The sequence below is a fragment of the Peromyscus leucopus genome, chromosome 17 (genome assembly GCF_004664715.2).
Source record: "Peromyscus leucopus breed LL Stock chromosome 17, UCI_PerLeu_2.1, whole genome shotgun sequence".
Lineage (NCBI taxonomy): Eukaryota > Metazoa > Chordata > Mammalia > Rodentia > Cricetidae > Peromyscus > Peromyscus leucopus.
In genome coordinates, this window is record NC_051077.1 from 6,427,017 (window position 1) to 6,442,696 (window position 15,680).

At 42.0% G+C, this 15,680-nt stretch overlaps 1 protein-coding gene across 1 annotated transcript in view; it reads right to left on the reverse strand.

The window, feature by feature from the left end:
* Csmd1 (CUB and Sushi multiple domains 1) overlaps nt 1-15,680 on the reverse strand; it is a 1,301,483-nt gene that overhangs the window by 574,935 nt on the left and 710,868 nt on the right. Inside the window, exon 5 of the mRNA XM_028882070.2 lies at nt 12,078-12,190. Coding sequence (XP_028737903.2) covers nt 12,078-12,190 — 113 coding nt within the window. The remainder of the gene's footprint in view (nt 1-12,077; nt 12,191-15,680) is intronic.

Sequence of the window (15,680 nt, forward strand, 5' to 3'; positions counted from 1 at the left end):
AGAGTGGATCACAACCTTTCCTCTTCAGATTCCAACTTCCAAATTTGAAGAGTGACATGTAGAAGCAGACCCTCTGCCAATGTTCACTGGCATCTCTGTATTTGTCCATCATCTAGCATTGAGGAAAAATAAAGTACTCAGTCAGGGCAGTGGTATTTAAACTCTGGAACTTAATCTCCCTAGTGTTGTCAGCCTTTGGCTAAGCTTCAGTGGTATGTTGGAGCTGCAGTGTTGGTGGACCTATTATGGGTTGGAACACCAAGATAGAAGTGGATTTATAAACTTACCATTAGCTTTATAAGGAAGGGTATATTGAAGTGAAATGTGAAAATAATCAAAGAAAGAATAAGAACAACCAAGATTTAATTAAGGTAGAATGCTGATGCATCTAATATAAGTTGCTAGCACTGAATTTGAATATACCTGGGATGTGAGTGCCTATGTGTGTGGTTGTGGCCAGTGTGTTTGTGGGCCTTGGCGTACACGTGATGTGTGAGTATATTTCTGTGTTTATATCCACTATGTGTATTTATAACAGGTGTGTAGGCATGTGATGTGCTGGTGCCTGATGCAGATATATGCTTGGTATGCTTATTGATTAGCCTATTGTGTGTTTTTGCCCTGTGGTACCACCACACAGCTTTCCCAGAAAGCCACTGGTCTCAGCCTTGGCACTTCTGCCTGAGCTGCTGGTACTGACTCCAGTATGAGGGCTCAAATTTCTGCCAAATAACATGTCAACATCCTTCAAAAGGATCAATTAGCTAACATTTAGAGGTCACCTCTAAATCTGATGTTATTAAATTCTTATTTTCTTTTATCACTATAATATGTGACATTAACTTTAGCTCATAGTGTATTTTTAGAATTATTTGCGTGTGTGTGTGTGTGTGTGTGTGTGTGTGTGTGTGTGTGTGTGTGAATGAGGTTATGTTCATGTTAAAGACACCTGATGAGGCCAGAGGTGCCAGATGGACCTGGACCTGGAGTTACAGGTGATTGTAAACCACCAGCTGTGGTGATGGGAACAGCTCTGGTCCTCTGTAATAGCAGCATGTGTTCTTAATACCTGAATCATCTCCAGGTCCATGTTTATATAATTTTAAATGTTTGATATGAGCTTTTGATGATGCTGTGTTTTATTCTATAACTAATAGCTCAGGCTGGTCTCAAGATCTTGATGTACTGGGCTGGATTTGAACTTCTGGTGATCATCTGGCCTCCACTTCTCAAGTACTGGAATTATCTGCAAATTCACACACACACATATCTTTAAAAGTCCTTCCTTTCTTCCTTCCTCTGTCTCTGTCTCTATCTCTGTCTCTGTTTCTCTCTCTTTCTTTTCTTTTTTTTCTTTTTTTCAGACAAGGTGTCCCTGTGTAGCCCTGATTGGCTTTGAACTAGCTAAGTAGTTCAGACTGGCTTCCAGTTTGAAACAATCCTCCTGTCTCAGGCCCTTGTACTGTAGGATTATATGTCACTATACTAGACTCTACTATGAATTTTAACTTCTCTTTCTTATTGTTTTTGTTGGTGTTGTTGATGACAGGGTCTTTCTATATAGTCTTAGCTGTCCTATAAATTACCACGTAGACCAGACTGGCCTGAAAATCCATCTGCCTCTGCCTCCTGAGTACTTGGATTAGAGGAGTGCATCACCACACCCAACTATATTTTCTTTCCCTTTTAAATACTTGTTTACTTTTATTTTATGTGTATGAGTGCTTTTCTGTCATGTATATATGTGTACCACATGTGTATGGTACCTTCAGAGTTCAGAAGATGGCTTCAGATCCCCTGGGACTAAAGATACACACAGTTGTGAGCCTCCATGTTGGTGCTGGGAACAGAACCCAGGTCCTATGGAGGAGCGGCAAATGCTTTTAACCACTCAGCTGTCTCTCCAACCCACCCTGGCATTTCTGCCTTCCTTTTCTCCTGCATGCCTTTGCTAAAGTTCATGCACTGTCAGTACACTGAGGCACTGAATGGGAGAGACAGAAGAACCGGAATAATACAAACAGAAGGCTTTCGCTGGGGAAAAGGAAGTGTTTCAATCACCCTAGCACTGTTTTGACTGTAAGATGTGGGATTAATTTATGTATCACAAGGCCAGAGAAGACTCTGCCAAGTAAATCATCTCTTTTGGAGATATCAAAAAAAAAGCATTTATATCTTTGATTCATCATAATAAAGCTCTAGGGTTCATCCATCAGAGCAAACATAGCAGACCTTTGTGGCATAGAGATGTTCTTGTTAAAGAGAGGCTTTATTACATGTGTTTCCCAGAGCTGACTTTTTTAAGCTAATCTTTTTTGAACATGAGTTTAAATTTGATATAAATAAAGTTCATGTTCACCATCTGCAGAACCTGACTCCGGCTGTAGAGAACAAAGCCTGCAGCACCCACCCTTCCAAAGAGGAGAGGAAGAGCTGAGCATCCAGGAAGACCCCTCCCTTTTCCGTAATTTTCAACACTTGACACATAAGCTCTAACTAGCCAGTAGCACAAAGAACTTCACTTTATTCTGTGAATAATGTAGACAAGAAAACCATATGGACATACAAAACTGCAAGCTTTCCACCTAGAACAAGCAGCTGAGATCTTATGGATAGGCCCAACTATACCACTTCTGGGTAGATACTCCAAGGACTCTAAGTGGGCATGCTTTCATGTGACTGACATGTTCAATGCCCCACTATTCATAGTAACCAAGGTATGGAAACAGCCTGGAAGCTCATCAACATTTACATGGAGATAAAACACTTTATAGAGAAACAGTGGAGTTAATTCACCAAAGAGAACCATCACACTATGCCATTTCCAGGAAAATTGGTGGGATTGGAAATAATTGTGTTAAGCCAGACTCAGACAAGTATCGCATGCTTTGTCTTAGATGGGGACCCTGTGCATGCATATGAGACACAAGGAGAGGAAGAGGTTGAAAGGAGGAAGAAATAAAAGAGCTAATGGAGTAAAGAGATGTTTTTCCTCATGAAGAATCTAAGAGAGAAAGAGATAGAGAAAAAACCAACTATTTGAGAGGATGTTTCTGGGGAGGGATAAACTAACATGTAAAAACTGTTATAATGAGATCATCATCTTGTATGTTAACTAAAAATAATGTAAAAGTTAATTTTCTTATTGACGACTGATGTAGACATCTCCTTGTGTATTTTTGAGGAGGTGTGCATATGTGGGTACATGAGTGCATGTACCTGTGTGTTTATGTGCAGAGGCCCTAAATTGACACTGTGTATTTTCTCTGATGGCTTTCCACTTTTATTTACTGAGGTAGGGTCTCTCGCTGAACCTGAGCTTGCCAGCTGAGCTAGTCTAGAGAGCCAACTAGCCCTAGAGACCTCTTGCTGTCTCTGCCTCCCAGAGGCTGGAATTACAGGTGGCTGCCACACCTGTATGGCTTCTGTGTGTGCCCTGGGATCTAAACTCTGGTCCTTAGACTTGCACCACGAGTGCTTTAGCCACTGAGTCACCTCCTCAGCCCCTAATGCAGGCAGCTTTCCCTGAAGAGACATTCAGCAAAGAAGCTAAACAATCTCCCAGAAAGATAACTGTGACATTCATCTTCATGAAATGTTTCATTTTATTTAAAAGCACAAACAGAGGCCAGACTTCTGTCCTACGTTAATATGCCTATGATTAAAATCCATGTTGTCTTTCCTGATCATCAAATACAAAGACAGTGAAATTCAAAAGCAGTGTGTGACAAATGCAACCATTTGCAATATGCTTCTCTGTGGCTGTGTCCCTGTCTGTGAGTTCCAGTGTGGATGAAGGGGTGCATGAGTGGGTCACAAGACCATCTGGGGAGTCAGGTCTCTCCTTCCACCACATTTAAAGCAGGGTTTTCTTTGTTTGCCACCGAGTACACCCAGCAGGGCTATGAGATTCCATTTCAATCTCCCATCTCACCATGGAAATGCTTGGATTGCAGGTGTGACCTTCCATGTCACCATGGGAGTGCTTGGATTGCAGGTGTGACCTCCTATTTCACCATGGGAGTACTTGAATGGCAGGTGTGACCTCCCATCTCACCATGGGAGTGCTTGGATTACAAGTGTGTGCTGTCTTATCTGGCCTTACAGGGGTACTGGGAATCCAAACAAAGGCTCTCATGACAAGCCTATTGTGCCATCTCTCAGCCACTGTTTCCTTTAGAGGAGTGAAAAAATGCAAAGAAGAAATTCAATTTATTGAATTTAAATGTTGCATTGTTTTAGTTCTCTACAGCACTTGCCTTTTTAAAACATTTTTTTCCGTATAATTTTTATTCCACTTCCAGTCTATGATTTTTTTTTTGTAAATTAAGAAAGGGGGGAGGCAAGATGTCTTAGCAAAAGAGAGAATTTACCAGACACACCAGTACCTTTACATACATGAACTCATAGAGGTTGAAATGGCATGCACAAGGCTTGCACAAGATAAAGCTAGCTAGAATTTCAGTATGGATGAGGGAAGGACTCAACTATTCCCACTTCCAGCAGCCAATGCCTTCTGGGAGAGGGAGAGTCAGTTTTCTCAAAGGATGTGGTCCATGAGAGGCCAAGGATGTTCCAGTAGATGGCCTTGGGTCCAGGCACATACAGGCAGCACTAAGTGCATACAGTGGGTACCAAAACAATGTAAAGCAGAGAATGCTTGAGTTTGCTATTGGCAGTGAATAAGGAGGAACTGACTCTGGAATTACATCATGCTGAAGGGGGGCAGGAAATCCACATCTGTAACTGGAGTATTCCTGTGTCCACCCGGCTCCTGTAGCCCTCAGGCTCAATTAAACACACAGAGACTTAATTTACTTATAAACTGTATGGCCATGGCAGGCTTCTTGCTATCTGTTCTTATATCCTAAATTAACCCATTTCTGTTCAACGAGCAGTTGCCACATGGCTCGTGGCTTACCGGTATCTTATGTCATGCTTTCTCATCGTGGTGGCTGGCAGCATCTCCCTGCCTCAGCCTTCTACTTTCCGAAATTTTCCTCTCACCTTGTCCCACCTACACTATCCTTCCTGCCTGACTACTGACCAATCAGTATTTTATTTATCAATCAATCATAGCAACATATATTCACAGCATACAGGACATCCCACAGCACACATCTTAGAGGAAGGTGTGGTGGTGCACACCTGTAACCCCAACACTGGGGAGACATACCTGCTGTGGGTAGGAATGAATGTATGTGCTGAGAACTCTAAATCCAACAGACTGGGAAGCACATTTTATTGTCTGAAACACAGGGTCAACCTGCTTTCTGTTTTCCCCTCTGTTACAAAGTGCTCACAGTGACACCATGAACTTGAGGCTCCAGGTTGAAACACCTCACCTCATACCCTGGCCTGTTCTGGAACACCATTTTCCTGGCCTCTCGCTCATGGTTCCTCAGCTGGATGTGCCTTGCCTAGTTTGGTTCCTGTGCTTAGGATGTGTGTGTGTGTAGGGGTTTACTTAAACAGGAAATGACCTTCTCAATTTTGAGGAAGAAAAGGAAAGCATTAAATAAGCTGATACAGAGCTAAAAAGTGGAGTTGGATACCCAAATGGAGGCTACACAAGTGTCTGGAGACAGGGGTATGTCTCACACTACACTGTAGCCTGCCCAAACCTGGCTGCTCTTCTGGGGCTTGCATTACTAGGGGTTCAGTGAAGATAGATTAAAAATGTTCTGTTGGAAAACCCAGAGCTACTGTGGTGAGGCACTTGGGGTGGTATGCCACCCGGTATTTACCATACGCTAGATCTTTGATGTCCAGCAAATATAAACTGAAGTAGGGCTCAGCACAAAGCCATCTTTACTTCTCAATTTGCAGTGCTTCTTTCTTAGGTTCATAAATTGCTTGTGATGCCTCCTCATGGTCAATAATAAATACAGTGTCTCCTGTGTAGGGAGACAGCCGCTTGAACAGACCAGCCCATCACAACGCTATTCATAGAAGCACCAAGATCAGCAGAAAGGGAGACCTGGGAGGGACTTTCTGGAAATTCTGTGGTTAAAAATTCCCTGATGAAGGGCAAAATGCAAGTTTGAAGAACACCAACTGTTGCAAGGGGACCAGGCTGCCTGTGTAAACAAATTCACTCACCTATATCCTGTTAGGTTTTGGTTGGACCATGCATTTTTGTGCTATATCATTCTCTAGACTATGCTCATATCTATGGGAGACAATGCATTCCATTCCCACTTTGTGCCACTAGAGGCACTGTTCCAGAGTTACCTGGCCCTCTAGCATAACCAGGCAACCCTGGCATGGAGTAGGTGTTCCATACATATATTAATCAGCGTTACCCAGTCCTGACCTGACCCAAAGAAGTAAAAGAACAAAGATTGCATGCTGCTGGGCATCTGGGTTAAGTATTGGTCCCTTGAAGCTCGATATGGGAGCAGCTTAGGTGAACCTGACCCAAGCAGCTTGCAGACCTAGAACCAGCATCAAGAGGTAAACCTGGATGTGTTAGGAAGGCCGAGCAGGACCAAGCTCCCTACAGGGGATAATGCTCTTGTATTGAAGGGTGCCTCACAGAGCCTCAGCCACACAATTCCCCCTCTTTCATGTCTGAGAAGTAGATCTGATTAAGCTTGTTGCATACAGTAAGAAAGAAACATAGATAACAGGGATAATGTTGGTTAATAGTATGTGTGTCACCAAAAAAAAAAAAAGAGTTCAGAGCTTGGAGCATACAATTGTTCCTAGAGTTGGCAGTTGCCAAATCTTCTGCTCTGAAAGAAGTGAAAGCATATTTTGGGGGACAATAGTTATGTTTGTCTAATTTGAGTGAATTTATGTTTATGAAGACAATTTTTCTTATAAAGATTTATGTTTTCAGAGTAAATTAGAAAGAATAACATTGCCTTTTGCTAGGTTATTTTATTGGAAAATACTTTGCCTGGCATCTCACTTACCTAGTAGCACTCTAGGTGGCAGTAAGTAGTTAATCCCCACCCCCATATGGCCAGCCAGGGTACCCCCAGCAGCCTGCTCTCCTCTGTAGGCCAGTGGTTCAAGGGCGCTGGATGGATGTGGGCCTTTGATTGCCTTCATTTCTTAAAGGAATGCCAGCTAAGCACCTTCTAGGTCCTGGGTAATGCTCCTTATACTTTTGCAGACTTAAGCGTTCTCTGGGGACAAGCAGGTACACATGTTGACATTAGGACCTAGGGTGCTTCTGTCTCAGAGATCTTGTCTACAAAACACACAGGGACTGTGCATATGGGAGAATGGGTAACACAGATTTTTATAAATCTGGGCACATGAAGTTTCAATTTCCCAAATGCATTTTTAATAACCCAAAAGTCCCCATTTTGTATAAAGGTCTTCATTTTAAATAAAAGGAAAATCAATACTTATATAGAGCCATAACCTAAAAAGCAAGCTAATTATTTGTGTCAACACAAGCTTTCAAGCTGCCATCAGATTTTCTTTTGATTTATGAGACAGAGTGTTTCCTACTTAAATTGGAACTTTATTACAAACACTTTCTTTCAAAATGATTTATTCATTACAGAAATCAATGGGGTTTGCATCTTGTGAAAAACTGAGATTTTATTGATAGCCAGGTGAATATGTTGAGAACTGGAGTCCAGTTCAGAGATGCCTACTCAGGACATAGGCTTTCAAGGTTCAAGATTAATGTGTTTTTTAAAAATTCATCTTGTAGACATCAAAAACGCCCAGATGATGGATAGTGCTAACGAGGACCTTATTTAATTATAATTAATGGTGGAGACAACATATAAAGAATGGGCTCCATTTTCAGCTGCTTTGGAGAAATAATGTGTCCTACATAAATCTGTCATACACTACGAGGCCAATATGTGCAGCAGATACCACAGATCTATCAGAGGGGTCTCTCTGTGCAGCAGCTTCTGTTCATAGTACTGTCTTAGAAGCAAGTGTACAGCAGCAGCAGCAGCCAGGCAGAGATGGCTTGCTGATCATCCTTCCCTCTCCTGTTGGTGTGACTGGATACCAGCGGTGAGGAGGGGAGGGCTAAGGAGAAGCCGGATGACTCCATGAAAGAGGAATTGGGAGGCGACAGTTAAAAAGCACAAGACAGGAAGTGATATCTCATAGAGGTGGCTATTTATTTAGCTAAGAAAAGTATCAAAATTGGAAGAATGTTTTCTTTGTATCTGTGAAGCCATCTCCTTTGGGAGAACACAACAATCATCCATTGAGGGAGATCATTGGAATGTGAAGGGCAGGTAGGAGCTACCCAGGGCTTCTGCGGGATCCTCATGTCTCTTAATTCTCAAGGAGGGCTGACTGTAAGCAGTGGGTGCAACTACCGGAAACCTTAAAGGGGTAGCAAACCTACAAATGTGTTTTCAAGTTTATTTTATATTTTAAATTGGCTTACAAAGTAATAGGTCTCCATGTGGGTTTTCATACACATTTTATTTTATTTTTATTAATTTCTCGATGTCCCCACTTCTCATCTCTCTGCCCCTTTCTCGTTTACTTTGTCCATTGTCTATCACACACCTCCCCTGAAAAGGCTTGGTCTGCTTAAAGGGCCCATGGCATTAGGATCAGGATCCATCCCTGGTGCATGAGCTGGCTTTTTGGAGGGACAACCTTGAGGCAGGAGGAGGGGCTTGGACCTGCCTCCAAGAGTGTACCAGGCTCTGCTGATGCTCCAAGGAAGGCCTTACCTTATTGTAGGAGGGGATGGGGGGGTGGCTTGGGGGTGAGGCTGAAGGGGCCAGGAGGAGGGAAGAGGGGGATCTGTGATTGGTATGTAAAATGAATAAAAAATTTCTCAATAGAAAAAAAAAAGCCTCCTTTTTTTTCCCCAACCCCAAGGGCTCCCTTATAGTTCCCTGGCCTTTGAGCATATTCACACCTACCTAGGTCTGCATATTTAACAGCTTCTAACTGTCAAACCTATGCTTTTGGAAGTTCTCTTTTCCTGCCAAAATAGAAGAGAAAACACCCCTATACCATGAACCTTTGACAGAGGAGCATTTATGGAGTGAAGGCATTTGGTAAATTCTGCATGCATTTTGGCTGCTATGATTGTTGACCAACTATGGTGATAATTCCCCTTAATGTGTTAGGTTTGTAAAAAGAAAATCTGGATGGGAGCACTTTGATATGCAAACCAGGCAGAGGGCAAAGGGCTGATGTAGGACACATTCCCCAAGCAACAGGTTCGTCAGCCATGGGATATTCACTAATGATCTGAGGACACGTTCAGCCAGAACATGGTATTGGTGGCTGGTGAGGACTCAGGGAAGATGGCTTCCCAAGTCACTGTCATAGTGCCTTATCTCTGGTATTCTTGGGTTTGTGATAGAACCAGAAACCTGCCAAACCCTACAGTGTCCCTTCCCTGGTGACAGGTCTACCTTGTGGAGCTAGAAAAAGTAAATGCAGGCTTTTCTGATTGTCCTAAATTATTCACGGTCCAGTTTGGTAAATCCTGGTGTCATGGGTGAAGGCTCTGTTAGGTCAATGTCCTTCTTAGTTGGGTGACAGCATGTCTGGACCGAGTCTTTGTGAAGGACCTGCTGAGAGATCGTCTGAGAATGAGGTCCTAGTCAAGGAAGCCCATGAGCTCAAGGACAAGGAGGTGGCTTCATCTACTCACAACAGCCGGAACTGAACCCACAGACAGACTGAAAAGTTTCAAATATACAGGTGTTCCTTCAGCTAGTGCTATGGGGCCTTACACTTTGACATTGCTTAGAGATTCTTTTCAACCCTGATATAATTTTTCCTCATCTCTTCTCTTTTCCACATCCTCTTCCTCCTCTTCTCTCTTTCTCTCTCTGTCTCTGTCTCTGTCGTCTCTCTCTCTCTCTGTCTTCCTCTCTCACCATCTTCTCTCTGTATGTGTCTGTTTCTATATATACATACATATGTGTGTGTATATATATATATATATATATATATATATATATATATATATATATATATAATTGTAATTTAGGTAGTTCACTCATATAATTTAATTATATAACATTCAAATGAAATACGTGCTTAAATCAGACTTCAATTATGTACAATTCTTAATTACGATTACTTTATACTTTGTATATTTGTAAATTGTAGAAATGTAACTTTCATTTTTACAATCCTGAAATTGTATATATTTGATTTTCCCCACTCTGTGTGTTTCTTGTGCCTTCCAGTCTGGGTCATTTTAAGCTGGATATTCTGTTTTCCACCCTTCTTCCAATCACACAGAGAAATAATGAGGTCTGAAGGATGATCTTGAAAATATTTTCCACTGCTGAGAAAATTACCAAAGCTTTAAGAAAAGGTTCTTGGGAACATGACAAGCCACAAGCCCACCACACCACATGACCAGCCTGAGAGAGTTCTAAGGACCAAGTGCGGTCACTTTAACTCAGAGCCAGGTCCCACCACTCCTGTGGATGAACACAGAGATGCTGCTGAGATACTTCCCACCAGACCTGGGGGTCTTCTTCTTTGCGCTGTCCACCCTTTGTCCATGTGACAGGGCCTCCCCCTGCCACCAGGTTCTTCCCACACTTACTCCATCACAGGACATGTGATAAGAAAGATGACCTTAAAGACAGGTCAATAGAGGTAGCTATGGTTACAATAAAGTGCTTGACTTTACCTATGACCCAGGGGAGGTGGACCATAGGATGTTCCTACTCTAAAAGTCCAGTATAGTAGACTGTAGCCTATATGTCAAGATGAGAACTTATATGACACTACATGGAGAAGCAGTGAGATGGTCCATGACCCCCAATGAGGACACAAATTTACTATGGTGAAGTAAGATACCCTTAGATTTCAGGTCAGGTGACCTCGGAGTCGACACCCCACGCAAGGCCTGGGTGGCCAGCAACAAGCCCGAGCCCCACAATCAACTCAGCACTACCCAGATTTCATTCCCAGAAAACTGTTCTAATTCTTCTTGATCAAACAACAGCAGCACGGTAATGCATGTGACCTCCTGTGCTTTGCAAACTGAAGGAACATGGCTTTTCTGGGAGCTACACTCTCAAGCCCATATATGGGGGAAGCATAGGGAGTCCATTTGGGGTGTTTTATTTTATCATCAATTGCATTTATTCTTTTATATTTCTGTACATTTATAAAATTCATTTTCATCGAATTCCTCTCCTACCCCTGTCATTCTCCCCAAATCCACCTGCTTAACATTCACACTTTTTTTTTTTTTTTTTGGTCTTGGTTTGTAACCTGGAGTTGAACCAAGACTGAGTGAGACCATGAGGTAGAAACTATCCACTGGAGCGTGCTGGACAGCTGAAGACAGTGATTCTACCTATCCCAGGGTCTGTCAGGAGCCAATAGTTCAGAAGAGAAGGGGTGGAGTCCTGTAAGTCCTTCCCCATCCAGAACTTGTAATATATTGTTTTTATTTGTAAGTAGAATGATTTTTATGTAGGCTACTTATCCATGGAATCCCTTTGTGTTGTGTTCATAAGGGTTACTGATGATTGGAAAGGCTCAGGATCCAGGCACAAAGGGTAGGAATTAGATGCCAAGAGAACATTTCAGAACCACATGGATAAGGACAGCTGTGTTTGAATAAATAATAACATCTTTATTTCAAGGCTCATGATCTCTAAATCACTAAATCTGGTAGCTCTGTTTCTCAAGTATAAGGATGTTTTAGAACTAAATGTTAGATCAAGATTCATTTGAATTTTTAAGTATAACCTGTGTACTCACCTACCCTATAAACATGTAAATAACTGATAAACTGCTGTGAACATTTATTTGTTCTGTAGAAGGCAAGTACAGTGAATGCTAATATAAATTTATTAGCTAATACTTAATTGCTCCTCAGTTAAACCAGTTACTGCTGCAGCCTGTCTGAGGGCTAAAGATCATTAAACAGTGGCAGCCACTCATTCCCACACACCTTCCAAAGTTGGTAGCTTCTAAGTAAATGGTGTATGTGTGTGTGTGTGTGGGGGGGGTGGTATCATCAAACATAAGTTTCACTTTCTTTCTTTAGGAATGCCCCACAATCTCAGGATGGAGAAAGACCAGGATGTCACATGTCATTTACTTATTTCTTTTTTGAATTTGTTGAGTTGGCACTTTCTTACCTTGGAACTGAGCATTGAACCCCTTGCGTCGATGGTTGCTGTCAGATGTGAAGTGGAGACGGAGCCAGTTCTTGCTGCTGATCACAGGAGATGGGAGGTTCATGCCTGTGAGCCTGGAGAAGAGAAAGAGGAAGGTAATCTTCTTTGAAACCAACATATCAAATGTCCCATAGCACCATCACACCTGTTTTAAAAATGCATCACTGATGGTCTCTTGAGATGCTTCAACTAGAGGCTGATGGTTACATACTTTCACATCTTAAAATGATTTCTGTAAAACATGAATACCCTATCCTGAAAATATTCAAGAGTATTTGACACTTCTCCTCTGCATCAGTGATAGATAGATACAGGAAATGTGGTTCCATCTCTCAATTTCTTCTCTCAGGACCTTGAACATAATAAATCATAAATAGAAACGGGCCTAAAATTATACAGTTAAGGTTGCTTGCTGCTTATCACATATGAAAGTGGACTGCTTTTCCACAATCCCTCTGATGCATTCATCATGGGGACCCTTTCCTATCACAGTAAGGAAGAAGAGCATTTGTGAGACTAAGGAGTGTCAAGGGTACTTGAAATGAAAAAATGTGGAATTTACTAAAGTAGCATTATAATCTTTTAAAAAGCTGAGGCACTCTGCTGTGGGATAATGCTTTTGTACACTAGTTCAGTAAAACATTGATTGGCCAGTAGTCAGGCAGGAAGTATAGAAGGGATAAGCAGATAAGGAGAATTCTGGGAAGAGGAAGGCTGAGTCTGGAAATGCCAGCTCACCATCTAGGGAACAGCACGTAATGGCACACAGGTAAAGCCATGGAACATGTGATAACATATAGATTAACAGAAAATGAGCTGAGTTTAAGTGTAAGAGCTAGTCAGCAGTTAGCCTGAGCTAATGGCCAAGCAGTTTTAATTAATATAAGCCTCTGTGTGTTTACTTGGTTCTGAGCAGCTGCAGACACAGGAAAACTTTCAGCTATGACGCTCAATCTCTCAGAACTGTTTACAACACCTCTCTGCTCTCCAGTGCTCAGCTCAACCACCTAGACAGTGATGACTTTTACTGTCCACTGCTGAAATGCAGTTTGAGTGGCAAGGAGGAAATACTGCTCATGTCATAAAGATCCTTTCCAGAAGGACTGGAAACATACTCAGCAAGGCTGGAGTGCAGTACCACTGGACCCCAGAACTTCAGACACACTACTATGTGCTGGCTAAGCTTTGGAAAGTACCACAACTAGGTCATGATTTATAAGCTAGTTTCACCATCTATAAACTACAGTGTTTCCTCAGTAGCCACAAGCCTAACCCACCCAAAAAGGCTCAGAATTCACAGTGGCTCAAGGTCCTTATATCCTATGGGTAATGTCTATGTACAACCTCTGGGCATAGTTTGTGGATGGCTTATAACCTAAAGGTTAAGGTGGCAGGTGTCCTGCTATTATTGAGGATATAACAATGAAGAAAATGTTTTGAATGCTCAGTGCAGACACAATTAAATTTTGATTTGTGGTTGACTGAATCTATGGATGCAGAGTCAATGCAAGTGCACATGGACATGCACCTAATGTGTTTTCTCTGGCTCTGGGAGGAACTGTGGCTGTGCACTATGTCATTGTTTTGCATCCTGGTTGCCAAATCTAGTCTTGAAATGATGCTTATTGGTGCCACTGGTCTGTGAAGGTTTAGCTACATTGTTCAAAAGTCACCTGTAATACTCTACTTCTGTGGTCAAGCTGAGTACTTTGTCTTCAAGCACAGGGAAGCAACTGTTTGTCTATATGGGTTGTTGCCTTATTTTTCTACTGCTTGTGGAAAAGCAGTGTTGGGGACACCTGAGGTCAAACCCGTTATGCCAGGTGCTGAGCTCCAGGGACACACTTCAGAAATGTGCATGATGGACTGAAAATTAGACGTTCCACCATGACTGTACCAATTCTAAGTGTCTATGTCACTGAGTTAAATAATCTCCCACCCCCACTTGGATTCCTGAAATACAATTCAGGGAGCTAGAGAGGACTAATACCCAGACAGGCTTCATCTCTCCTCCCTTTGCTCCAGAAAGGGTATCCTACAAATGCTATCAACCACATACCTCCTGGTAATATTGAGAATATCCAAAGGAAATGAGAACAGTTGATTAAAAACTCAGATCCCTTCCAGCTCACCTTTATTTACCTGTTGAACTTGGTATAAAGCTTGCTGTAAAACATGTTATTTTAATGATTCTAATCTCCATAACAAGTTGGAATTGCATTTCAATTGCATACCAACATTTATAGCCCTCTTGAACAAATACATTCTCAACCCTGTTATATCTGGAGACATCTGTCTACAGAAAGGCCAGGTTTGTATCAATCAGCAAACATATCTATAAATAGTATATTATACTTTTTAGTCTTATTACAACTAGTAAGTTTGTTATCATTGGAAAGCAACCTATGGCTGCTTTCTGTTGATTCAAAAATAAAGTAGTGTGTCTATGGATTCTGACATCCAAATTTCATATAATTTATTTTACAATAAATAATGACCCACTCTTAGTCCATGGGTCAGACTGAGTTTATGAGAACAGAGTGTTGACTTCTGTCTTAGAATAAGAGAGAAACGATGTATCAAATCACTTTGAGAGGGCTGGAGAGATGGCTCAGTGATCAAGTTGATTATTCCTCTTCAGAGGATCAAAGTTCAGTTCCCAGAACCTACCTGGCAGCTCATAACTACCCATAGCTCTAGTATCAGGGGATCCAGTGCCCTCTCTGGCCTCCATAGGCTTCTGGACTCACAGAGTTTCATAAGCTCATATGGACCCACACACATACACATAAACTAAAAATTAAAAGCAAATAAATCAAAATCTCTTGAAGATTATTAGCCAGGAAGAATTAATTAATCTATTTTTAAAGGCTTATTTTTTAAGTGTGTGTATGTGGCGGGGGAGGCGACTTAGACCTGAATGCAGGTACCCATGAAGCTTATTTAGTGGTGTCACTGGAAAGAGAACAGCTTGATGAGCTATGTCTAATTCTATATCTTATGTTAAATATGTGAGACTTTTCTTCCTAGGAAATATGGTCTCATCATGTAGACCAGCCAGAAGTCAAATTTGTCATCCTCCTGCTTCAGTTTCCCAGATGCTGGGCTGATAGCCATGTCATGGATTTCCTCACATGAAGCTCTCTGTGTAAGCTGCCCCTCAGAGAAGTGCCTCATGACAAGACAACAGAGTACATGCATTCCGGTTTCATTTCTGATGCTGAGATAAAACACCTGACAAAGAGCAATTTAGGGGGAAGAAAAGTTGTGTTTTCTTGTTTGATTTAGTTTACAGTTGCAGGTTATAGTCCATTACACTGCATACAAATGAAGGAAGGGCTTGAGGCAGCTAGTCACCACATATCCACCTCCAAGAGCAGAAAGAGAGGGTGGGAAGACCCCTCCTCACTCTGAGCAGCACTATTCGGATAGCTGGGGTGCCAGACTGAATAAAAGGGGGCTGAGCCCCAACATTCGTCTCTCTCTGCTTCCTGACTTTGGAAGCAATATGACCAGCTACCTCCTCCCCCTGCCACCTTGCCGTTCCCATTAGGATGGAGCTTG